Source organism: Ptychodera flava, chromosome 14 (assembly GCF_041260155.1).
Source record: "Ptychodera flava strain L36383 chromosome 14, AS_Pfla_20210202, whole genome shotgun sequence".
NCBI classification, from domain to species: Eukaryota; Metazoa; Hemichordata; class Enteropneusta; family Ptychoderidae; genus Ptychodera; species Ptychodera flava.
This window is the reverse complement of record NC_091941.1, coordinates 28480152-28505722: the sequence shown is the minus strand read 5'-3', so window position 1 is coordinate 28505722 and position 25571 is coordinate 28480152. Positions and strand designations below refer to the sequence as shown.

The following is a 25571-nucleotide window of genomic DNA, read 5'->3' as shown; positions in this document are numbered from 1 at the left end:
TGAAATAGACTGTTTAAGTCATGGTCATTATCAATTCTTAGTTTGAGAGTCTGCACAGCTCTTCACACACCTTTTATGCTGTGTCTGTGTTGCTTTATGTGACTGCATAGCATTCTGTGGCATCAAGCATTTGACAAAGTCTGAGATATCCGCACTTTATCCTTACATAACTGTATTGTAAGATGACAGACTTGTCATTTCTTGAATTGCTGAACATCCACAATGACCCCGCACCAGAGAACCTAGCCAATATATTTACCACTGGACTCAGAGCTGTCTGCACTCTTCAAACCTCTGATGACAGTAACAGATACACAGTATTCATCACATAGTTGAATAACATCATCTTCTGAATGACCTCGTACATGGAGTGTTAAAGGCATGGTTCAGGCGCCAGATTGTCTTGCCAGGAAATTTACTTACTAAATTACAATTTCAATGGAAAACAAAAGGCTATGACACCTTCATAATCCTCTTACAGACTAGAACAAACTCGATCCCTGGGATCGATTCCCCTACCTTTAATAGCTCTATAGCTCTGACATGTTAAAGAAATCGCATGTCCTGTGATAGGAGTCATTATGTATTGTTTGTACCACAGATTGACAAGGGCATGGTCAAGTGCTAGCTGGGCTATTTCCTCTACTCTTCCTGTGGATTGACTTCTCTTGCTGAATGAAAAATTGTCAAGTTCAGAGGTGACGCAGCATAGAGATCAATTAAAGCTTTGACAAACATCGAACTTGATGATGTTTATGTGCATAATTGATAGAAAACAATGGACAACCAATTTCAGTTTCTGTGTTCCTATGAAGGAAGTTCTATCTTTATTACAAATATATTTTTTTCTCCTACATATACAAATCTTAAAAGTACTCCTGGTGCAAAACAAGTGACCTTTTGCATGCATTGAATTCAAGCAAAAAAAAAATTACAGACTCGTTGGCTTCTTTTCTAAAATGATACACAACATAACACACACAAACACCCTGAGTAAACAGGGAAGACAGAAAGAAACATTTTCAAGAAGGCATGAATTCTATCCCATTCCCCATAACAATAAAAACATCTTTAATGAATCACAGACCATTTGTTCCACAATCCTTATGGCCAAATATAGATTTATAGACACACAATTCATAATGTACTTTTTCGCAGCCAGTAACTGATCAAAATGTTTCCAAAGGACATGGAAATCAAGCCCTGAAGTTTTGCCTTATGCAAATCATTCATAGGAAATCAAATCTTATTATTAGTATTTTCTTTAATTTGAACGTACACTGGCCCTAAATGTCTACATGTTTTGAGCGGAAAATGGCAAAAAAAAAATTACTGTACATAGTAGTAGAATAATGCAATTAAATTAACCCTGTTTCCCAACTGTCATTATGCCCAACAATGAATGTTACTGTGTTAGTAGACACCTCTCCACAGGCTCCCTAGTACATGCAATGGTATGTTTTGATAAGAAAATGGCAAAATACCGTCCCATCAATGACATACAAAATACTGGAACACAATTAAATTAACCCTGTTACCTCGAATTCATTATGCCCACACCTCTCTACAGGTTCCCCACATGCATGCCATGTTTTGATAGAAAATTGACAAAATACCGTCATATCATACAAAATGCTGGAACAGCACAATTGAATGCACCCAGTTTTCCAATTTCACCATAAATGCCCAACATACAGTAGAGGCGAGCAAATAATTTTCAAATCTACTGACCCATAGCCTAGTAGGTGAAAAAAGATAGCCCAACCTCAATTTCAACATACCAAATGGTCTATACGTTAGTTTCCAGCTAAAATAGGCCAATTGTCTGTTTGGCAAGAAGGTGCTGAAACCATGTGGGATAGTCATAAAACCAGTTCATGGGCTTGGGATAGTAGATTTGAACATCCATGTAAATTGTGATAGTAGACGTCAGCAAACCAAGTTCATTACTAATTTAATACATTACTATTATTGCTAAAATGCAAATCACGCTACGGATGCTACATTATGCCAGTATAGTGTCAACAACTTGAATACATTAATTTAAAAATATTGAGTAGTTAACATTATATCTTTTCAAAATCTGAGGTAAATACAGATTTTTTTGCAAGATTAGCTTTACCAGATTTGATACAGTTCCCTGCAGGAGTAGAATTTGATGTGATAATTTGTGGTGTACTTCTACACACAGTAGACAAATTCAATCAGCGGTGGCAGGCTATTTAGGATCCTACAGAGCTTTATATTAATCTGAGCAGTCTAATCAGAATAAGCTGACTTGCCCGAGACCTTGAACTTCTTAAAGACACAGTGTAATGCTCCTTGACTGAATAATTATGAAATCCTTGTGACTTGAAATATAATGCCACCAATTTACATATCTACAAGTTTTTCATCCCGCAAAAATTTACCAACCATAATTCCTTACAAAAGATGTGCTAGAGGACAAACGATTAGCAATTCACTTCAAACTTTACATAACACAACTTTCTGCAGAAATGGAAGCCCGTTATTTCAGACTTAATCCCTGTATGCTTTTCCCAAAGCCAAGGGAATCAGTGCAGTTTACATAGATAACGTTCTATGAAGTATTCTGAAAACAAAGTGTGGATCATGGGTAGACCTAGATTAGTGATTTTTTTCTAATTTTGTTTTCATGGTTATTTGTAATGTGAGCATGTCATAGAAAAGTAATACTTTAACAAGTGCATCACAGATATGTCAAGTGCATGACGTTCCTCCTAAAAAGATAGAGAAATATGGATATCCAGTCTTTGTGTGATCGATGATGGGCTAGGATTGACTCAATTGCATAGTGAAAGTTACAGCACAGAAAGACATTTCTTCATTCCCTTATGTAACCAGATTCAATTGTGAAGCACCACACCAACATTGACAAAAATTAAATTGTTAAAATTTCCACCATGATACCATCTTAAAAGTTACTTCAGCCGTGTGACATAAAAACGTCATTCACTACGTACAACTTGCTTTCAGATAAATGTAATATCTTTCCTTCATCTATAGCTGCTACAGTTCATTGCCATGGGCAAATTCTAACACAGTTATTTGGCATTGTAGCATTTTGCTTTGAATCCCATGGTGTGTCACACTTGATCAAACAGAAAACACGTACAATTCACGCCTGAGTAGTGAATCCTGATAAAATACAGAGAGAATACTGACGGCAAAAGTGGCAAGAAAAAACTAAACAGCAGAGAAAAAAAATGTTACAATGTACTGCAAAATTTATGATCTCTTTTTGCTGTGAAACAAAGCTGAGAGCCAAAATTATGCTTTCAGTTATTCAAATGGCAAGATATTTGTGGACTCTTCAAAAAATCTTGCAGTGGAATCAATCTTGTGGCTTCAAGCCTGTGCCACATTTAAAAAGTCAACAACTGACCATAATTGTAAACAATTATCTATACTGGAACCATAGATTACCCATGACTACATCAGCAATGTCTAAAAGCCACATCTCTATTAACTTATTGGCTTGTACGCTATCTTTACAGTAATCATTCAGGCAAATTTGAAAAAAAAATGACACCAATGAAATAAATGAAGGCTGAAAGAAATATTGTCTTCAAAGAAGGGGGAAGGATAATGTATTTTGCTATGAAAAAGCAAAAGTTACGATGACTTGTTGTTTTGCAATAGAATATCGTGGTTCTTAACAATGGTTTCAACAACTGATGGATCTGCCAGTGTTGACACGTCACCTAAATCTCCATGCTCATTGGCTGCCACCTTGCGTAGAATGCGTCTCATTATCTTCCCCGACCTAGTTTTGGGTAATCCAGGTGCGACCTGTTTATTGATGGACAAAAATATGACCATGATTTGCCATATATGATATGAAGCACTTTACAGTTCTAAACTGTGGACATTGTGAAAGGTTGGATCGACTACATGCCTTGTCCAGTCCTGCTTTATTAAACAGATATGGTTAAAAGTTACTTGAATAAATTAGAATTAGTAAAAGGTTAACTTTACAGTTTTGAGGAGTGTGTGTCATATATATATATATATATATATATATATATATATATATATATATATATATATATATATATATATATATATATATATATATATATATATATATATATATATATATTTACCTCAAAACATGTTTTTGAAAAAATATGACAGGTTCCCCAGTGTTGTGTGGCGTGGAAATTTAATGTAGAAACTAATTAGAATATATATTCTATGACAATTGACTTTGAAATTTATAACTTGAAAAAGTCCTCAGGTATGGTACTTCTTACAGTCAAATAACTGAAAGATACCTGATCTTTCAAATTTGCCATCTGACAGCAGATATTCAATTATTTCTACCAACATCTGTGGTAAGGATAGCACTCACAAGCTAGTGCTTGCATAAATTTAAATATTTTCCATCAAAATTTGCAACAAACAAGTAACTTTGCCCAAGTTATAAGTCAGACTAGGGGGGAAGAATTTTGGACAAGAAATCATACCTGTATCATTTCAGGTACAGCATAGCTAGCAATCTGAGTCTTCACCAACTCTTTCAGCTCTTTCATTATCTGATCTTCTGGTTCAGTGACTCCCTCCTTCAGGGTGATGTATGCATACACACCTGAAAAAAGATTCATAAGCATAATTAGGATGATCCTCTGTTGAAATGTGACATGAATCAATTGCATTTTATTCACCATGAGAGGATATATGGATTTAAAATGAAAACATGAGGGAAAAATACCGCAATTATACGGTGTCCCTCAAATTTGATCAGAATTGGTATATACCAGTATGGGTTACCAATGATCAACAATAAATGTTGTTTCTATCTGTTCAGTGGAGGAAAATTCTATGTTGATGTTATGACAATGATTTCTGCACAGTACAACCAGAAAAACAACAAGAAATATTTAAACCAGAAAAGCAGGAATGACAAAAGTAAAGAAGGTCTGAAACTTTAGGTACTGGAGGTCAACTTTAGCAACATGCATAGCAGAAACAAGCCCCTCTTAGTTTGAGTATAAACGGTCTTCGCCCCCTCTACTGTCTATGGTTTCATCAGGTCTGTTAATATGTAGCAGTTCATAAACAATGACAGGAAATGATTCAAGATCAGTGGAGTTGGCCTGTTTCTTACTGGCCTGCACATTTGCCGGATTTCACTTTTTCTTACCTCATTTGCACATTTTTGACACTGATGTGTTCATTTGAACAAATTCACATCTCAACCCCTACATCTACCTGTACCCCAAATACTGAGACAGTAGCTTTGGCGGTATGGGAGCCTTTGTGTGTGATGGACATACATCCGCACATACCCACAAATATACAGACATGCAAATCAGATGCAAATGACCTGATTCAGCTTATACGATAACCTCACATTGGTATACCAAATGTGAGCTAAAAAAAAAGTCACATCAGTGGAACACTGTACCTTCTCCCTTGATATCGTGAGGAAAACCAACCACTGCTGTCTCAGCTACAGCTGGATGTTCGTCCTGTTCAGTAAATAACATATTCAATACATCATCACATACACCTTGATTTGTGGAAATTTCAATATCTCAATTTCAAACCACTAAATCACTCTGCATGCTATGGCCATTTTCTTTATAAAATCGAGTGCAACAATTTTGAAACTCTGCCACAGCGTTAGTTGACGTAAATTCATATCTGTAGAGGTTACAGTCGCAATGGGCATATGTGACCCTGGTTGAAATAGCGTTGATCATGATTTCAGGGTTTGTTATAAATCTAGCTGCACGCACGAGACATCGGACAACGCTGCCTAAAATTTGGATGAATTTTGTTGTATGGGCGCCTGTTGTTGCAGCTTGTAGTCGAGCCATAAATTCATACAAATTAGTGTGACTTTTAGTAGCCATTGTAACACTAAGCAGGTTTTATTTTTGTTGTTTATGCAGAAAATGCAGACAAATTATTATTTATGCATATTAATGGTGGAAAAATGACGTCATTTGCAATCAGCGCTATTCTTTTGGGTACCTTGGTCAAATATTCATATACATTAAATTTTGCAAATAAAACTCTATTTTACAACCAAAGACTATCTTATCTTACCATTGCATCTTCCACCTCTGCTGTTCCAAGACGATGTCCACTAACATTGATGACATCATCCATACGTCCCGTGATGAGATAGTAACCATCTTGGTCCCTGTGTGCGCCGTCACCAGTGAAGTACATATCTGAATTGAATTTAGAAAATAGGACAACACGTAAATTTTCAGATTTCTGTCAGCCATTTTGCATTCTAAAACTTTAATGTGAAGTCTTCACAAACTGAAATCATTTTCAGCTTTTTTCTGATTTGACTATCAGAAAACTGTTGAGAATTTCTAAAATGAAGCTTTAATATTTGCCCAAATTTTGCGAGAATATACATTCACAATACTCTGTTAATATCAGGTGAAAAATAATATTTCACTCTTACCAACGCACCCATTATAACCATTACAAATTAACTCAGAGCTTTAAAATCTCTATTATTGACTTCAGGACTAAGTCTACCAATAAGAGAAATTAAAAAAATTTTACATGACGACAGTTAAAGTATGCTTGTTATCCTTAGAATCAAATGTGCTACTCTTACTGGCTGAATGAAGAAAAAGGAAAATTTGTAACAAATCACTCTAATATCTTGTCTTATCTGCTCAAAATTCTCTCATGTTGCTTTCTTACCTTGATATGGAGTGAAGTAAGTGTCCAAAAATCTCTGGTGATCACCGTAAATTGTTCTAGCTATACCTGGCCAAGGTTTTTTGATACATAGTGCACCATAAGCATCATTGCCCTCCACTTCCTTGTGCTGAAAATGGAATACATGTCAATTATGCATTAGAATCAAAATTCTGATATTTAAAATATTTCTGAAGAAATTTGTTGAATTATAAATGAAAATATATCATTTTGATTCAGAAGACGAGTCGAGAAAATCACTATGCAGGGTGTACTTCATCAGGTAGTCATGAGTGAATTTTTCTGCAAACCATCAGCCATTTCTATACTCTCTCAGAATGGCCACAATGTTAGACTGAAAGATCTGTTGGTCGAGGACGCTCTCCGAGCTGCCTTATCTCAGGGAAAGTGTAGAGAGTGCCCTCGAGCAACAGATCTTTCAGTCTACCACAATTTTGACACTCTGGAAACTGCAGTTACTCAGTTGTTATTGTAAGCTCACATCCCTTTGGTGGGTCTGAGTTGTATGGGAGTTTGTATTGCAAAACAGGGATAGTGCAAATTTTTGTGCTGCTCTTTCACACAGACAGGGTCAATCATTTTCACCCCGCCACGAGCCTAATCCCAATCAAACAATGAAGTATTGCATTGCAAATAGTTAGCAGAAAACACCTATTTAGACCTTTCACCGGATTTCAATTTTTTGTGTTCTGAAGTGTTCATTTGTAAACATCAAGGTACACAGATGGTTGTATCAGGCCCACATATATCTCACACATGCTCCACTGATGACATATTACCTCTTAAGTAAAGTAAACAGTAACAGCTTCAAAAACACAAACTATGGACTGAAAGATATGTCACTCGAGGGTGTTCTCTATGCTCAACCCCCTCCCCCTCTTACTAGAGAAGAAGTGTAAATAGCGCCCTCAAGTGATGGATCTTTCAGTCCACACAAACTGCTGAAGAAGTACTTGCCAAAAATTAGAACGGAAATAATGAGAAAAAGCCTTTCATATTCTGGCGCTGTCCTTTGGAATGAACTCCCCTCATCTTTGAAAAACAGCCCAAATCTGAGATCTTTCAAGTTGCAATTGTATAAATTTCTGACGGATCGGGTGTGATATGTTCTTGCCTTTTGTTGTAGGGTTAGTTGTCTTATTGTCCTAATTGCTGTTATTTTTTCTTGACCTGATTTTTTACTGGTTTGTTGCTTGTACTAGTATTTGTATTTTTTTTTCCTCTGTCATTCTGTAAATTTTTTAATGTCGACCTTGTGGAAGATCGGCCTTATTGGCCGAACATGTTATCGACAGTAAATAAAGTTAAATAAATAAATAAATAAGTAGTGAAGTACATTGTTGGAAATGAAGGGTAAGTCATTAGCAGTGCATAGAAAAAATTGTGAAATTAAATCAGATTAAGGTTAGAGTTAATAGTCTTTAGCTGTAATAGAAGACTAGATAATTCAATGTGTTATCCGGTATAAAACTTTAAAAAATCGCTGTTAATCTGAGTGGAGAGTGATAATACAGAAGTTCAGAAATTGATTAAATGTAGTTCTAAAACAAAGATGCTAGCACTCTCATATGTAGAACACATTCGTGGTGTTTGACATATGCAGTGCATATCTTCCAAAGCTAGCACTGAGGTGTTAAAATCAAATCAAAGAAACGTCAAGAATACACCATCAGTGGATCATGTGAACTTATGTCGTCTCAATTTTGTAAAAATAGACATTCGTTTTTTCCCATTAAGTGTTATATAGATGATGGCAGCCATTTTGAATTTAAAATTATGATTGTGCAAAGTTTAAGGTAACTTATTAGTGTAATCTAAGCATTTGAAAAGTGACTACTATTCTCTGTCATGGAAGGAATATTTCAATATTTTGTTGAGCAAAGTATATCAGCAAGACTTTGAAACTTTTATCGTCACAGTGTTACTGTCAATAAATTACAATTACCATAAACTTCATTTAGCCTATTCCTATCTCATCAATGAGTCTTTACTTAATGTTTCTGGATTATGAAAGATAACAAAACCATTTTGAATATACAATGGGATTTCAATGTATGCAGATGCACATGGCTATTAAACAATAATGAGATTTATCACATGGCATTTGAAGCAAATGGTTCAAACTTAATTTCATTTGTACATGATACTGCTGGTGAAGCTTGGATTCTACTCTAGTATCAGAATGTATAAAACTAAACAGAAGAGTTTCCACTATGGTAAAACATGACACAGTAACAAAAATAGCACATTCAGCATGTAGTAAGTTGCAAACATTACATGCAGACTAGTTTCTAACAAATAATGCATACAGACACATAACAATCCACATGGCTCAAAAAATTACCTTTTCCTGTTATGAGTAATATGTCCGTGGGAATTCCATCATTGGAAGGATAAAAAAAACTTTGTGAGTTAGATGAAGGAACACGACTGAACAGTTCATTTACAATTCCATGATCAATGCATATTCAACTTTCTAAACGTAACAATAATTTTGTCAAGATTTATGTCTGTTACTGGAAAGTTCAAACGAATGATATTTTAACCTGTTCAACCGAAATCCTATGTGAACGAGTAAAAATCACCATTGAGAACAATTGGTTTGTGCCAAACCACGGTGGTGAAAGTTAAATGTGTGTTTTTTATTGCCATTTTATACACCTTCGCCAGTTTTCATAGATCCCCATTGTATTCCTCACGGTGTATGACCCCAGGTTGAGGAAATGAAGGCTGAAAGAGTCAACGTTAAATTTAAAAATTGTTTTTGTGTATTTGACCAAAAGAAACTGAGAATGAAAATTCATGAATGGAAATAAATACTTGGTTGTGACGCATGCAATTTTATCACAAACTGAAACCTTAGCTACTTTGTACGTGTGAAAGGAACATTATTTGAAGTTGAGCAGCTCTTTCTGTTTGAAAAAGAACAAAATAGTCTGCCATTTATTTGTATTATGTCTTTTCATTTGTTTTTATGCATAAGTTTTGATACAAAATTATTTCAATTACTTGATAATATATTTGTACACCCCACAGCCAGTAAGACTTTTTCTCCAGAGGTAAATACAGCACCCTCTATTGATTAAGTTTGGATATCTGACACAAGGACAAAGAAGTGTGACACAAAGTGTGTCGAGAAGTAGGACTTTTTATAAAATACAATACTGTAACTTTCTTAGGTTGTGTAGGACAAACAGAGTCAAAGTTTGCAGCTTATGAAAGAAAATGTTATCAACATGAGAATCATAAACTGATGGGAAACACAGTCAAGAATCTGTTGACCAGGACTGGAAGGTATATACCCAGCCATACCTAGATAGGGAGAGTAGAGAACAATGTCCATTTGAATACACTTATGTACATATACATTAAATATGCATAGTAATATACAGTAATGAGGATTACGATGTTGACAAAAAAGATGTTGTGGTTATACTACAGTCCTCCAACCATGGACTCTGGTATACATACCTAGAGGCAACTATGTATTCATGCATTAAATACAGATGAATTAAGATTACAAAGCCTCTACTCAGAGTGGCATATCTACGCTACAATGGAAGTTGGAACAAGAGTTCTGGATTACTGACCATCTCATGCATAAGAGCTGGTTGTATTCCTGGCAGAGGTCTCATCGGTCCAACCCGCAATTCAGCATTTGGTTCTGACGGACGGGGAGATATCAGGATGCCACCAGTCTCTGCAGAAATAACATGATTACAACAAGTTATTGTCATGGTGATTTGACAGTTTCAGAATAGAAACTCCCTTTATGTCTGGAACAGAGATTTAAAATGTTTCAAAATGTGTTACGAAGAACTCATATAACAGTAATCAATATAATCACCGAAGTGAAGTATACAGTGAAGCAGCTGGATACCCCACTTTGCGAAACTTCAGGTAAAAGGAACTCCTTTTTCAACGTAAAAGGGTACTCAGTTCTGATGAATAACCATAAGAGAGGCAGTGACAATGATGACGACCTTCAAATGCTGCACACCCCACGTGCATGTGCCAAGTTTTGTCAACTAACTTGTGGCATTTCTGTGCCCTTTGAGATAAGAATTTTTGGAGTGTTCTTTGAATCAATCATATACTCAGAGGGTTACAAATGAAATTTTCCATTCTTATTGAAATGTAACCCTTATTGTCAGTTCATGTTGCACTACATTGGTATCCCGTAGAAAACTGAACGACTTATCAAGTAGTTACTGTGTAGTCATTAGGTCTATACCGACCCAAAACGACCTATTTTTGGGAAAATAAGTGGTTGGAACTTCATACATACTTATTTTGTGATCACACATACCTAATTGTTTTACGTCCGGAGAGCATAACAACTTATTTTGTTATCTACTTGGTCAAAATAAACATTTACGTTTAATTTCCTACAGACTTATGTTGTTTTGGGCCGGTGTCGCGTATTTTAAGTCTGCACAATAGGCATACGCTGCATATTCGGAAATGTGTGATAGTTGATTTTGATTTTGAAGTTCAACAAATTGTGTGAAAAAAACTACCATTTGACTTTGATCGGTACAGAAAATCAATCACTGACTGTTTATGTACGTTTTGCGAATGATCAGTTCTCATTGAAAGCGTAACTGTTTCTACAGAAAAAAGACAAAAAACGATCAGACAGTTCGTGTCCGTGTCGGCTACATGGACGATCTGCCAAAAAACGCTTTGCGAAAAATGAACGTTGGTTGAGCTCGACGTAAAATGTGGTTGAACTTATTTCACGTGCATATCTCCCTTTAAAAGCCTAGTCTTTCAAAGAACTGCAACTCAAAAATAACGTATATCTGGTTCTTTTGTGTTTTCTTACCGGGCCTTTTCAAACATAACTACGAGTCCGATCACAGAGTAGATTGAAAGCTTACGACTACGTATGATGCCAGGCAGCTAGCCCTGCGTACGATGCTGTGTGTTCTGTAGCGGAACACACAGCATCGTACGCAGGGCTACCATGCAGCTATCCCAGCGTATTAGTTTCAACATCGACTCACACCAGACGTGCGCGATGAAAGTCATCATCGAGCCAAGTTTGTAAGTCACGAGACTTGTATGTCGGAGACGTTTTTGCAGAGCGTTGTGATGATCTGGTACAGGTTTACATGTAATGTATTTTCTGTCGTTTTAGCTTTTCAAACGCGAGCTCGCATGCAGCTGTGTTCGATCACGTTGCTAGCTGGCTGAGTGTGTGGGTCACATGGGTCATCAGACTTTGAACCCAGGACTTTAGAATCACGCCTGATGATGTCATAGATCATGTGAAGACTTCTTTATGATTGGTCAGATTATTGTAGATCATGTGAAGATTTCTTTATGATTGGTCAAGTTGCCAAAAGGTCACGGGTCAAATCCTAAGCGGCAAATTAAATCTGATATGCACTGGTACGGTGGGACGTTAGGACGTTTTGAGTGAGAGAGAAAATCGTCACCTCTTTCCGCTCTGATTTTGACACAGTTTCGCGTAAAATTACCGCAGGACATAATCATTCAGGGTATGTACAGGTTAGCTATGAATTTAAAACCAACAAACAGCGTTTACGATGCCTTGATGGCCCTTGGATGACCGATTCTGAGATCGACCGCGATATCGTCCTGTAGAACACGAACACAACCCCCATATGCATAGTTCGATCGAAGCATGGAGGCAGGAGAGACTGAAGAGATTGTCTAAAAATTCGGTAAGTAATTTCCAATACGCCTTATCCACGAGTTGTCTCTGTAATTTTCGCAGTTTTCACTTCTTTAGTCACGCTATATTGATGTCATTCTTGGCGAACCCTGTTCAAGTATACGAAACGAACGAACGGTGTTGGCAAAAATTAAACCATGAATGATGGAGGTTGGTACCCCAATATAGACAGTGCAAGTGTTACTCCACACTGTCACTGTCTATCTCTGTGCGTTAATTACAAGGAGAGTTGTAGTAACGAATAGAGCCAGGCTATTATCTGTTATTTTTACTCATTGATTCAAAATTTTGACCGGATTGATGATATACAACAGATACTCGACATGGTTTAATTTATAAAGGGATACTTTTTGATTTACATTTCTTCTGTTTGAGATGTGCTGAACCCCAATCACCACCGGTCAGTAGTTGTAGTTTGGATGGTGTGTCACTAATCAATGGGGAAAATGAGGTTGAAAAGCAAAGATTTGGTAATCACAACGAACATAATTTATAGATATGTCATGAGTGTTTTTATCAGAAGGTAAATTATTTTATATCAATTATTATAATTTCATTTAAGCACATGAATGCTCTTTCCATGAATTTTTATATTAAGGATAGTCTACGAAGTACAAGCAATTTCACTCTCCACATGTAATGACATCCTTGTCTGTTATTTATCATTTTTATTCTCAGTGTATCTATGGGCGAAGGCCAAGAAGCTGAACAGACCAATGTGAAGTTTCAGAACAAGATCGGAAAGTATAAGGATGGCATCAAAAACAACTTTTGATAATGTGAACAATCAAACGCAGACTTTAAGACGTGTTCTGTTGGGTTTTTCACGTGAATCTCCCCTTCCACTATGAAATAAAGAGCTTGCAAACTTGACATCAGAGAACTGCTTCTTGTGTTGTCTTGTTGCTTCTTGTGCTGTCTTGTTCCCTATGTTGAGGTAAGACTAATTTTTAGTTTCTTACATGGCAAGTCTATCCACTACTGTTCATTACAAAATGATTCTGAACCGAGTGAATTTGTAATGGATGGAAGTATTGGGAAGGCTACTATGTACACTGTCCCATGAACTCTGCTGGAAGCTGCCCTCTGTCTTGGGTATCACTGTCCACTTTTCAGTTGTTGACCTGGTATATCAAGTTTAGAAGCATGATAATTATGATCATACATAAAATGTTGGATGTGGCTGCATCACTGTTGTCAATTCCTGGTTTTGCAATTTTTTCAAGCATCGAGACTTGAATATATAGGCATCTGATTGCATGTATGCTAATTTTTAAGAACATACATACTTATTGTCAAGAAGTATGTATATATGCTAATATATGTAAATTTTACATACCAATTTTACCTGCTTATATATGCTAATTAATATATGTAAATTTTACATACCAATTTTACCTGCTTATATTTACGCGCTTTAAGTATGTATTGTTAAGTGGTTATGCTAATTTTTAGGTCTGTATGGCAGATGCCTACCTAGCTAATTTACATTTTTCGGCCTATACACATACTTAGTAGTATGTACAGACCTAACTTTGGCCATAGACAAAAGGAACAAGTCTGTAACGAAACAAGTAGGTATCTGCCACAAAAACAACTTACATACAGACTTATTTACAGACTTATGGATAACTTAAATAAGTATGTGAGTTTTATAAGGGATAGAGGGCGTACTACTGTACCTGTCTGCCACCAAGTGTCGACCAAAGTACACTGTCTTCTCCCAACAACATTGTAGTACCATTCCCAGGCTTCATGGTTCAATGGCTCACCAACTTGAAAAGGACAAAACATGATATTACTTCATGAACAGTGCACAGTAGAACATACTACTTGAAAGGGCAAGTGCATATACTCCCAATTTTTGAATAATAAGAAATACTAGTTCTCCAATTTTTTTCTAGTTAAAAAGATGTTTGCTTCTCATTGCACATACCTTTGAGAGATGAGGTACATTAGTTGCAAATTTTTAATAATTTTCCTGTCATTTCCTTTATTAGCTCAAGGTAAGCAATACTGTGTGACCCTAAGACACTGAAACAATACTTGGTAGCTTGATGACAATGTGAAAAAAAATTTGGGGTGGCATTTTTTAAAAAGGGTCACTTCAGGTACTGAAAATGCAGATTTGTTAATTCAGATTAATTTTCACAGCAAAATTATTTCTGAGAGTTGAAATATCAGTTTAACACTGATCACCTCAGACTTTGGTTGAAAGTGCATGTACACTGATTTTCATTCAGTAAAACACTTAAAATTTCATCTAATCTGTTTTCTAATGATTCTATTTATAGCATACCTGAGCCAATAGTTCTCAGTGATGACCTGTCGTACTTTGTGACATGTTTATCTCCATATTTAAGAAGCAATCTTATGGCAGTTGGTGCACAGTATATTTGATTGACCTTTAACCTTTGTACCATTTCCCAGTAACGACCTAGTACAACGAAAGATAAAAAAGAATGCTGCTCTACACACACTACAAAAAACTTAAATTCACAAAGATGTACAATTAATTTTAATAGTTTTTTTTACTCTTTTGCGGTACAATTGAAACATTGTTCATCTGCTGAGTGTGCAGTAAAACTGATGACATGATTTCTGAACTCTTTGAGTCAGGTTTTTTTTGGTTTTTTTTTATTTTATTCAGTCCATCATCCAACAGGCGTTAGCCCAATTACAGGATGAGGTAAATAACCCACTAACTCCCCCAATGGAGCAATGAGGAGTAAAGTTCAGATACTTCTTGCAATGTGGATGCATCAGTCCTTTATATACAGTCAAACCTGTCATAGTGGTCACCCTTACAGAGCAGTCACCTCTCTATAGTGGTCACTTTGTGGCAGTCCCGTGGCATTTTACATGTTAAAGGCCCTCTACAGAACAGCCACCTCTCTTATGTGGTCAGTGGTCACATGGAATTGCTCCATTTTGGTACAAAACCTGTATATAATGGTCAATATATCTGACTCTCAATGACCTCTATCAAAAATGCTCAGACTGGCAAGCACGAAATAAGTCTACTTTTACTGATTTTACATTCTGCATTACAAGCTTTCAGAAACTAAATAGCTGTTCTATGTTTTTTAACATATTTATGTTATGGAATTTTATAATTACTTTTATCTTTCCCTAAATTAACCATTTAGTGCACCACCTGCACAGAAAGTAATGCCACACCCACCCTCTATAGAAAGGCCACCTCCATATAGTGGTCACTTTTTCTTGGTCCATTGAGTGACCACTATACACAGGTTTGACTGTATATAAAATTTCTGTGTGCATGATAAATTTCATGAGTCAGGTGCTTGTAAGTTGAAATCATAAGATCCACTGCATCTGATGGATGTTGTTGCAACTGATACACATAGAGTAATGTTTTTCACGGACTTGATATGATTGTCATCTTGCAGTTCAAAAAAAATATATATATCATCAACAATATGGGGTGTTCATAATCTTTTTAAATGTAGGTGACACGCACTGAGACCAATAGGAGGCCGTGTAAGTTGAGGAATCCTAAAAAATGGCATATTTCTTGTCATGGATGACCTGAGTTTTTTATGGAAAATTATGCAGTCAATTATATGGTCAATTCGTTCAATATCTGTACCGATTTGTACTGATCTGTATCTGTAACCGTACACCCTGACTGTTGCTATAAACATCCATGCCTTGTTGATTTGGAGGGGGTAAAACGATCCACTGATTTCTTCAGAATGAACTTGTTCACCTTGTCAGATGGAGAAAATTCTGGCCACTCACCTGGATCTGGGTAGGTAGGGACACTCTCAAACAGGACTGTGGTGGCGCCATTGCTCAGTGGTCCATAGACGACGTAGGTATGACCCGTGATCCATCCGATATCAGCCACACAGGCAAATACATCATTTTCTTGGTAATCAAATACTGTCTGAGATATGCAATTGTAGAAACACACTTAAAAAAAATGTCTGAACAAACATTATCATGAATACTGACATAAAACTACAAATAGTGTTTTACTTTGTACTTTGTTAACAAATATGAATTAAGGTAGCCCTATTGAACAATGCCTGAAATACAGAACACTTCATACCGACAGCGTATTACAATGCTACCATAATTTTTTCCATGAGAAAAGAAAACACAAAGGCCTTTCATTACATAACACTTTGTCATGGTTAAGTTCATTGATCAAGAAATCCATTGAACACAAAATCTCAGCATTACCAAGTCCGGTTCTCCACAAGGGGATTTTGAGGGGTGGGCCACCCTCTGTTTTTCAAAAAATCTATTCATTTATATGTAAATAGCCATGCATAAGAACCATTTTCACAAAAAAGAATATACAAATTATGTATTGTGATGTAAATTGGCAGCCCTTCTTTTTTTCAAGCTGTGGAAAACACTGCAAGTACAGTTACATCGAAGTTGTCTCAGACTGCCTTATACTTAATGTCAGATTGTCAACCTGCTCTGACGTGATATATTTGTTAGTGTCACAGAATTGATCCGGCCATCTGTGCAAGGATTGTTTGTTGCAAATCTTTCACTGATGATGAAAGTACTTCAGCCTGACTTGACTGCTCTGAGGTCAGACAGAGTACACAAATATGACTTTTGACCTTTACAACTGTAATATGTTGTAATGCACAAGCTCATAAATCAGAAAGGACACTTTTAGAATGAACAAATATGCTATTGTGAAAGTATGGTGCAAGACCTTTTTCTTTTAGATAAGGCAAGTGTATAAGATGATGTGTTTTTGGCCTGTTTCCACTCTGCACAGCTTGGTGTTGTTATATTTGCTGTAGTATACAGTGTACGCAATAAGCATGACATACTGCTTACAAATGCAATGCCTGGAATATTGGTAGTTATCATGTGATGCAAAACCTTATTAGCTGTGACTTGACATGTCTTTCATGTCACATGATCTACCCATATGGGTAAGGGTTGTTTGTCACCAAGTTTTCATTGATGATAAAAGTATTCCAACCTTACTTAAAGGCATTTCTGGCGATCCCTGGGATCGCCTTTGTTCTGGTCTGTAAGAGGATTATGGAGGTGTGATAGTCTTTTGTTTTCCATTGAAATTATAATCTTATTGGTAAATTTTCTGATGAGACAATCTTGCGCCAACGCATGCCTTAAAGGTCACGGTACATACATATGACATGACCTCTGACCTCTACAAACATGATAGATTGTGTTTAAGCATGTCAATAAGTGAGAGTGTACACCCCTCTAAAACAAGCTATCTGAATGGGTAATGCAATAACTTGAATTCTCTTGTGGCATATGCTATGTGTGCTCTGTGCAATGGTGATTATTAGCGGCAAAATTAATTGTCTATTGCTTAGTGTTATATAGATTTACTTATTTATTTATGCATGACACGCACGGTGGCAAGATGTCAAGAAGCTGGCAATGTAGCACATCTTACAATGCAAAGTCTTAGCTCACCCACATTGTGACCATCTCAGCTAGCTAACTCATGAGGTGACATTCTTAGCTGACTCACAAGTTTGACGATCTGGCAGCCTTCTCAGAGAATATCAGCGGATTCACACAAAATGTGACACTCAGTGTGTGACACTTAACTCCCTCACACACACACACATGTGACACTCAGCTCCCTCACACAGTGTGTGACACTCAGCTATACCTCACACAGTGTGTGACACTCAGCTCCCTCACACAGTGTGTGACACTCAGCTCCCTCACACAATGTGTGACACTCAGCTCCCTCACACAGTGTGTGACACTCAGCTCCCTCACACAATGTGTGAGACTCGTCTCCCTCACACAGTGTGCCAATCTCACCTGGTGTGTGAATCCTGCATACAATAAGTACCCTGCTTGGGAATGCACCAAACCCTTTGGTTTACCAGTACTGCCCGATGTGTACAGCATAAACAACAAATCCTCACTGTCCATCACTTCAGGCTCACATTCTGTTGACTGTTTTGATAGTTCCTGGAAGTCAAGCAACCATGTACTCGTGACTCTCATTGGCTTTTGTTAAATTTTTTTGCTTTATATTGTTTATTGTGCAGTCAAAATTATTCTCTTTCATTTCCTATCATGGTGAAATTTACACACAAGACAAAAGAGAGACAGCCTGGCAGATCAATGATATGCTGTCAGTTTCGATGTGTACATTTCCTTGATAAGGGAGAGAAGTATTGTGCTTGTTAAACTTCAAAGTATGATAAATGACTTAAAATGATGGCTGACCTAATTTGCTCCTTTACTTGATCTGATAACATTACTTGTTCATTATATCATTGATATATTGCAAAATTGGATTTAAGGGGGTCAAAATGTTACCATAGAGATGACCCAGAGTTTTATCATTTATGGTTAATGATCAAACTGATATCTTTTTTTTTCTGTGATTGGACGTTCCTTTTCTTGGCAAATTTCACTTGGTCTCTCAACTTTTTTTTTTCTTTTATCAAGAAATGTTGTCTCATTACCAAAATGTACTAATTCCATCATAACTGCAAAGTCAATGGCATGAAATTTTACTTTTACTCTGTAAATTTCAAATTGCTTTTACCAATACAAAGTGTTGGGCTTACTAGTAAATCTATAGATATTATCATTAACCTTTTGAGTGCTGTAATTTTTCGAACCAAACTTTTACTGCGACTGAATCTTTCTACAATTGTTTTTATAATTTTGGACCAAATGGACATCATATTTCATTGTGTTCAGTTTTTTATCAAAATTTTGGCAAAAATCTCAAAAAATCGACTAAGCTATACTTTATGAAGGTGACAAAAAATTGACTTTGGAACTCAAAGGGTTAATTAATATGCAAAAGAAGGGACCTACTGAGTTGTAAAGTTGCAGTAATCTGGTGATGCACAACAAACTATGTATGTTTCTGACTTTACCTCTAGAGGCAATGCTAATCTCGAGAAATGTATGAAGGAAAATTATACACACACCTCTTCCACTGGTATGTCTAGGCTTCCCATGGGAACATCAGCACCCGTTCTCCTGGTGACAAAGACTTTCTTTACTGATGGACAGTTGGCCACAGCTTTGTCCACAGTTTGTTTTAGGTCAATGGCCTTGCCACCTCTGATGCCCTGATCTGTTGTTATCACCACCTCAGCCTTAGCTAACAAATACAAACACAAACAAAATATACATTATATAAATGGTTTAATTAATCAGAAAATGAATTTACCAAAGTACCAATTTTGCAATTTCTGTAAAGAAATTTTGAAAATTCTCTTTGAAAATTTCAACTGAATATATTTATCGTTGCATATTAATGTTAGAAAATAGCAGAATCACAAATCAACTCTCTTTCATCAAATCTGAATGCGATAAGTTACTTCTGACCAATTATTACTACATGTGATGTCCTCACAGACAGACAGAGAAGCACTGTTTGTGGCTTATATTTTCCACATGTATTCTGCTGAATCAGTAAAATGATTTCTATTTTCCCTGTTCAATCATACACCACCCTGTGCTGCTGCATTTGCCTGGCCAAATTCAGATTTTGTACATGTGTCAACATAGCAGCCTCAATATCACTGCACAATAGCTTACTGTGAATGGGTTAGTGGTCACAGCAGGTCTGGGATAACTGTATGCAAATTTGACAACTGCAGGAGGCAACTACATGTATAATGAACATCACATCATAACTGTGGCAAATAATTTATAACATCAATGGTGTAATGAAAAAATAGTTTAGATTAATAGTTTAGATGGAACGAAATATTCATAAACTAATATGTTCTAGTACTAAATCTTTCAATACTAAAATTACAAAACAGTTGTGAGAAATAATTGTTGCAGATTAATATTTTTCATTTGTTACTTTAATATGGTATTATTTCAACAAAAAATATTATTCACCACTGTGGGCACTTACCGTCATTGATTCTAGTACCTAATGCTTCAGCACTGAATCCTGCAAACACCACACTTCCAGACAAAAGGAAAGATAAAACAGCACATTCAAATTACATCATAAGCACATATAATTTTTTCTGGTTGCATAATTTAATGATAATCAAATCAGTGCACAACAATTTAATTCTCCTTCATACAGTAATTCTCTAGAACGTAAAAACTGGATAATTTTAAACTTGGACCATGTTTGGTCTATTTCATAATACATTTGAATTAAAAGTCTGTGACATATGACCTCGCTTCAAAATATACTATTGAAAAATAGGTCAGTTCATGACATCAAATGATACTCTGTAAAGTCACCTGTGGATGGCTCCAATGCGTGCGCACGCCAACATCGCGGCCACTGCCAATGGCGATACAGGCATGTAAATACAAACACGGTCACCGCGCTTCACCTCATGGTTCTTCAGAACATTTGCAAACTGGTTCATCAGTTCATACAACTGCCTGGAAAATTAAGAATTTAAGAAAACACTGATTTTTTCGGAAGGCTAATTTGAATTTTTCATCAAGTTTATGGTAAAGGATCGAGACAAACCAATGTTTGTTTGTTTCATTGAGTTATCTGCAACTTTGATCCTAGATCACATGACCACTGCTGGTGCTATCACAGGTATCATGGTCATTGGTGATAACCCTTATCTTAACATGGTCATCTCTTTCTCAAGAAAGATTAAAAGTCATTGACAATCTCAGCTACCTTGCACTCAGCAGCTTAGTGCAAAGATAATGAGCTATATGTCAACAACATACATGATGGCAGTCTCTAGCATATACAACACTACACCAAAGCGCTACAATAGTATAAAGCACATTTTGAACAAAAACACAAACATGAACAACTGAGTTGGTGTGGTTGAGAGCGATGGTTGTGCTTTAGTGGTACTTATTTGTTTTTGGGTTTGTTTGTTTTTTTGGGTGGGGGGGATTTGTTTGTTTGGGGATTTTTGTTGAAATAAAGGTTCATGACTTTGAGTAGATTGAACAACTAAAGGCAATGTATGAGAAATACATGGTGTAAGATCTTGAAAAAAATACCAAAGCTTGAAACACTTTATAAACCTGTCATTCAAAAACACTTTTATGTACCAACATGTAATAATGAAATGTAATTGTCTATATTAATGTAAAGATTTTACAACATCAATGTGATTAAAAACAAGAATTTTTCCTGTAAAAATGGGAAAATGTGAGTAACACTATAGACAGTAACAATATATACACTAATCTATCATAATAACCCATTGAATACTTGGTATTGTGTTCCACCTCATACATACAGCTAGATATAAGATGATATACTTACTGGTATGTAACAGTGTCTTGAGTTCCTGGTTCATCTTTTTCCCAAATCAGTGCAATTTTATCTGGGTTTTTGTCCTTATGTCGGTCGACGCAATTCACTGAGAATAGATTGATGGGATTTTAACTTCAACTTATAAAACACTTTTAAACAGAGTGCATCTAAAACACATTTAAATTACAAGGGTATTTGTTGTTTTTTTGTATATGCTAGCTAGTGCAATATTACTTCAAGTTTGCTGAATACTTAACAGTTTAAAGCAAGCTGTGATCACCAAACTTGGATGAAGTTTCTTGATGATACCAGAAGAAATTCTTTTTGTGTGAAATCAAATTCAATTTCTGACCACAGGCACTTTCTGATAGATCCAGAGAAATTTAATACTGTCTCACTCTTGACCATGCAAGTAGGTGAAAATTCACTTGTCACTGAATCATTGTAACTATTGCTGATTATGATTTTATTGTGTTGCACGTATAAACAGCTAGCATCAATCACTACAAGCAATTTGAACCAATATATGTATCTTCATGCAAAAAATTCCAAAGCTACTCTGCTGAATTCATTATTCTAAAAACAATCCAACTATCCTAATTCAAGAAGTGTTCATGTTCACTTAAAACTTAAAACACGGACTTGAAAAACATTTTTTATATAAATTCGGTCACTGGCCATTCTTTTCTGTGTTAATTATGGCTTTCCTAAACTTTGCCTGAACTGGTTTATCAGCTGGGGTCAACCACGGGTCAACAGAGGGAGGCGTTCCATTTTCTTAATTTCATGTGGCCGAACTTTGACATGTCAATGTCACTATCGTATTCTCACCCAGTCTATTCACAATCTCACCAAGGACGCACATCATCATGCAAGGACAGGAAAACGCTTTCCAATTGTGTGCACAGTTAGTGTGCCCTGAAAATAACATTCTACTGAGTTGGTGATTGTTCAGCTGATAAGTCCTGTAAAACCAGTCTGTTTGTTATGTTATTGTAAAGACCGCATTCAATATAATACCTGCAGTGCTGATAAACTGTAACATCTACTCACAACCCACTACTTGTAAGGCTGCGTTCAAAAATAATGAGGGGGGGGGGGTGAGGAATCACAATTGAAATCTAATTTTTTTTTCATATCACCACATCAATACCCTTAAAATTGTTCAAGTCTCCCATCTATAAGATCAGAATTTTTCAAACCCCCCCCCCCCCCCATTATCATAATTAGCTGCATATTTATTACGGATGCAAACATCTTATAGGGCAGTTCTGTTCGCAGATTTTCCACTCTACCTGTTATTAGCAGATTGTAGCGCCATATTCCTGAGGCCAGCTCTTAAATTGATTTATTTTTAAACACATCAATGGATTTTTTGATTTATCAGTCAATGCCGACTTGAGTTTATCCAACTCTGGCTAGGTCATTGGCACCTGCTGAAGAGCACATAAAATGACAATCATGAGAGAGTATGCAAATTGTGAATTCCTGGTTTCATTTTGCCAAATTGTGAAAAAACTAAGCACAGTGACCTACCTACCAAAAAATAGTTTTTTCAAAAGTACTAGGCATATATGACTTAGATACTACGAAACTAATAATATTATAAGGTTAAAATATTCCATTAAATAAATGTTTTAATCACTGAAATTTTGGGTGTAATTTTGTACAATATTAAACACATTTTTTCCATTAAATTTGAGTCTTTACTGTTAAAAGTTTTACTTTTGTGTTATTTTACAATGAGAATGTGAAAATTTAGAAAATCAAGCATGAGGACCCCATCTTTTGACTTTACTATATGATTATTGTCATATGCCAGAATTCAAAAATCCCTGATAACTGTCAAGTCTCCTGGTCTTCCATGTGTTGCTCTCTGGCCTGATTTTGTGTACAAGTATGTTTCAGTGTCATGGGCGTTATATGATCTGAGGTAAAAAAGTCATGAAATCGGACAAAATGGTTCTAGATTTTGTTTTATTATTACTAACATTAGAACAATTGGATGACATGAAAATTTTACTCATTTTTTATTGAATTACCTACCGAACCTTGGAATCCGAAAATGTAAGAAGTAAAAGGGAACCAAAACATTTTCAGCCCCCCTCCGCCTTACAGGCAGAGCAAAACTTTCAAGTCCCCCCCCCCGTCCCCCCCTTCTATGTACCCAAAATTTTCGAATCCCCCACCATTTTTTTGTGAACGCAGCCTAACATGGTTTCACGAGCATTTGACAACTTTTATAAATTACCTTTAAAGGGTGTATTGAGTAACCCACAATACACGCTAACATTTGCGTTTACAGTGGTCTTATCGTGTAACTTTACCCAAAAAGCCATAAATCACACTTGACTTTTAAGTCACGCTTGACTGGAAAGAAAAGTCACTTAATACATTTTCGTTCAAGATAAAATGTTACTTCACCAAAAAAGCGTTGGTATGCACCTGATCCAAGGATTTTTTTTTTACCCTTAGGTATCTAACGAGTAATCCCCAAAAATCGCCATACAGGACTGTTCCTTTGTTGAAGGCTTTTTGGGCCAGCCCTACCTACATAGCTATTCATCGATTTTCATTTTCACTATCAGAGAGCGTGATCACAGGGGCGGACCAGCGAGGTTCATACGGTAGCATACCTGACACATTCAGTTGGCCGCCAAGAAACCATGACATTTTGCCTTTTTCTATGTCACAGTCCATCGCTTGATGAAAATCTCGGTACCAGTGGAGCCTGTTCCTAGCTAGCGTTTCCCAAAAGAGTCCGGGGTCACGCAAACTGAAGTCGTGGAGATCCTTGTAACTCTGGATGTTCAGTCCATGTTGATCATTCAGAATTTTCACCTCCGGGATATCCGTTGAGCAGATGCCATTGCTTGATCTGTGAACAACAGTCGCTGAAAAATGTCTTCCATACTTATAGATTATTGTTTGTGTCAACGGTCGGCAAAAACTGTTCATTCGTCCTGAGAACGACAGCGCGCCAAATATCGCCGATGCCATCTTGGCTATACAGACTCATTTGTTTTGATATGGATGGAGGTCATGGGTCTCACACGTGAGTTTCTCTCAGGGCCGCTGCCCTCAGCTGCACCATACACCATGAATGTTTTACGTCCACGTTATCATGTTCGAGTGCACATGTCACTGTGCTGGTTTTCCGGGGCTTCTGTATCCACATTCAATTGTTAAATTACGAAAACTGTGAAATTACTTTTTTTTAAACGAAAGTGTTTTCCAACATTAGGGACCGAGCATAATTAATGGCGGGGGGGGGGGGAGAGAGAGAGAGAAAATGGGGGGGGGGGCACGAAAAAAACGAGTGTTCTTGGGGTGGGCCATGAAAATTCCAGGGAAGGTAAGGGGTGGGCCACCAAAATTTTTTACACCATGACAGACAGAGAATATTTTTCAGCATTTTTGTTCCTTGTTGAACCTGGCGTTCCTTGTTAAACTTCTTGTAGCATGATGAAATATCAAGTCTTAAACCTCACAATGCAGTTGTTATGTGTAAAATGAGCAATATTATTATTGAAAATTGACATCATTTGTCAACAATAATAATGGTTGGTAATGATACATAGGCTAGGTTGAAACTGGTTATTATTGAAACTGGTTATAACAGCACTGAATGAACTTGTAGATTGTTTATAAGGTATTTGGTAATTTCATCATTCTTTGAGATTAAAATAGCACAACACAATACCGAAAAGTAGCTGTAGGTGTTTGAGTAGTAAAGCTTGAACATATGTAATTTTGTTTGTTTATTATTTATATATTTATTGGTTTATTATTTATTTCAAGAGTGCAAGAATGTTGTTTTCACTAAAGCATATATTAAAAGTTATAAGGATTATATATATGTGTACAACTTTGTATCTGTGTAATCTTTCTTTTTTGGGGAGGGTCCACAAAAAATTTTGTTGC

The 25571-nt window shown here is 36.3% G+C and overlaps 1 protein-coding gene and 1 long non-coding RNA gene across 2 annotated transcripts; one reads left to right on the top strand and one right to left on the bottom strand.

Moving 5' to 3' along the window:
* Nucleotides 1-790: 790 nt before the first annotated feature.
* Nucleotides 791-24681, bottom strand: LOC139150041 (acetyl-coenzyme A synthetase 2-like, mitochondrial). The gene is made up of 15 exons (XM_070722192.1): nt 24284-24681; nt 21657-21753; nt 20651-20797; nt 20307-20359; nt 19363-19538; nt 18230-18382; nt 16187-16334; nt 14721-14858; nt 14104-14196; nt 10308-10417; nt 6700-6826; nt 6079-6206; nt 5432-5495; nt 4491-4612; nt 791-3813 (listed from the first exon to the last, which is right to left on the bottom strand). Exons 1-15 carry the CDS (start codon nt 24645-24647, stop codon nt 3637-3639), a joined length of 2097 nt encoding a protein of 698 aa, XP_070578293.1. The 5' UTR covers nt 24648-24681; the 3' UTR covers nt 791-3636.
* LOC139150042 (uncharacterized) lies at nt 12287-13304 on the top strand. The gene is made up of 2 exons (XR_011556183.1): nt 12287-12410; nt 13100-13304. It is a non-coding gene; the product is annotated as an uncharacterized lncRNA (long non-coding RNA).
* Nucleotides 24682-25571: the final 890 nt, after the last annotated feature.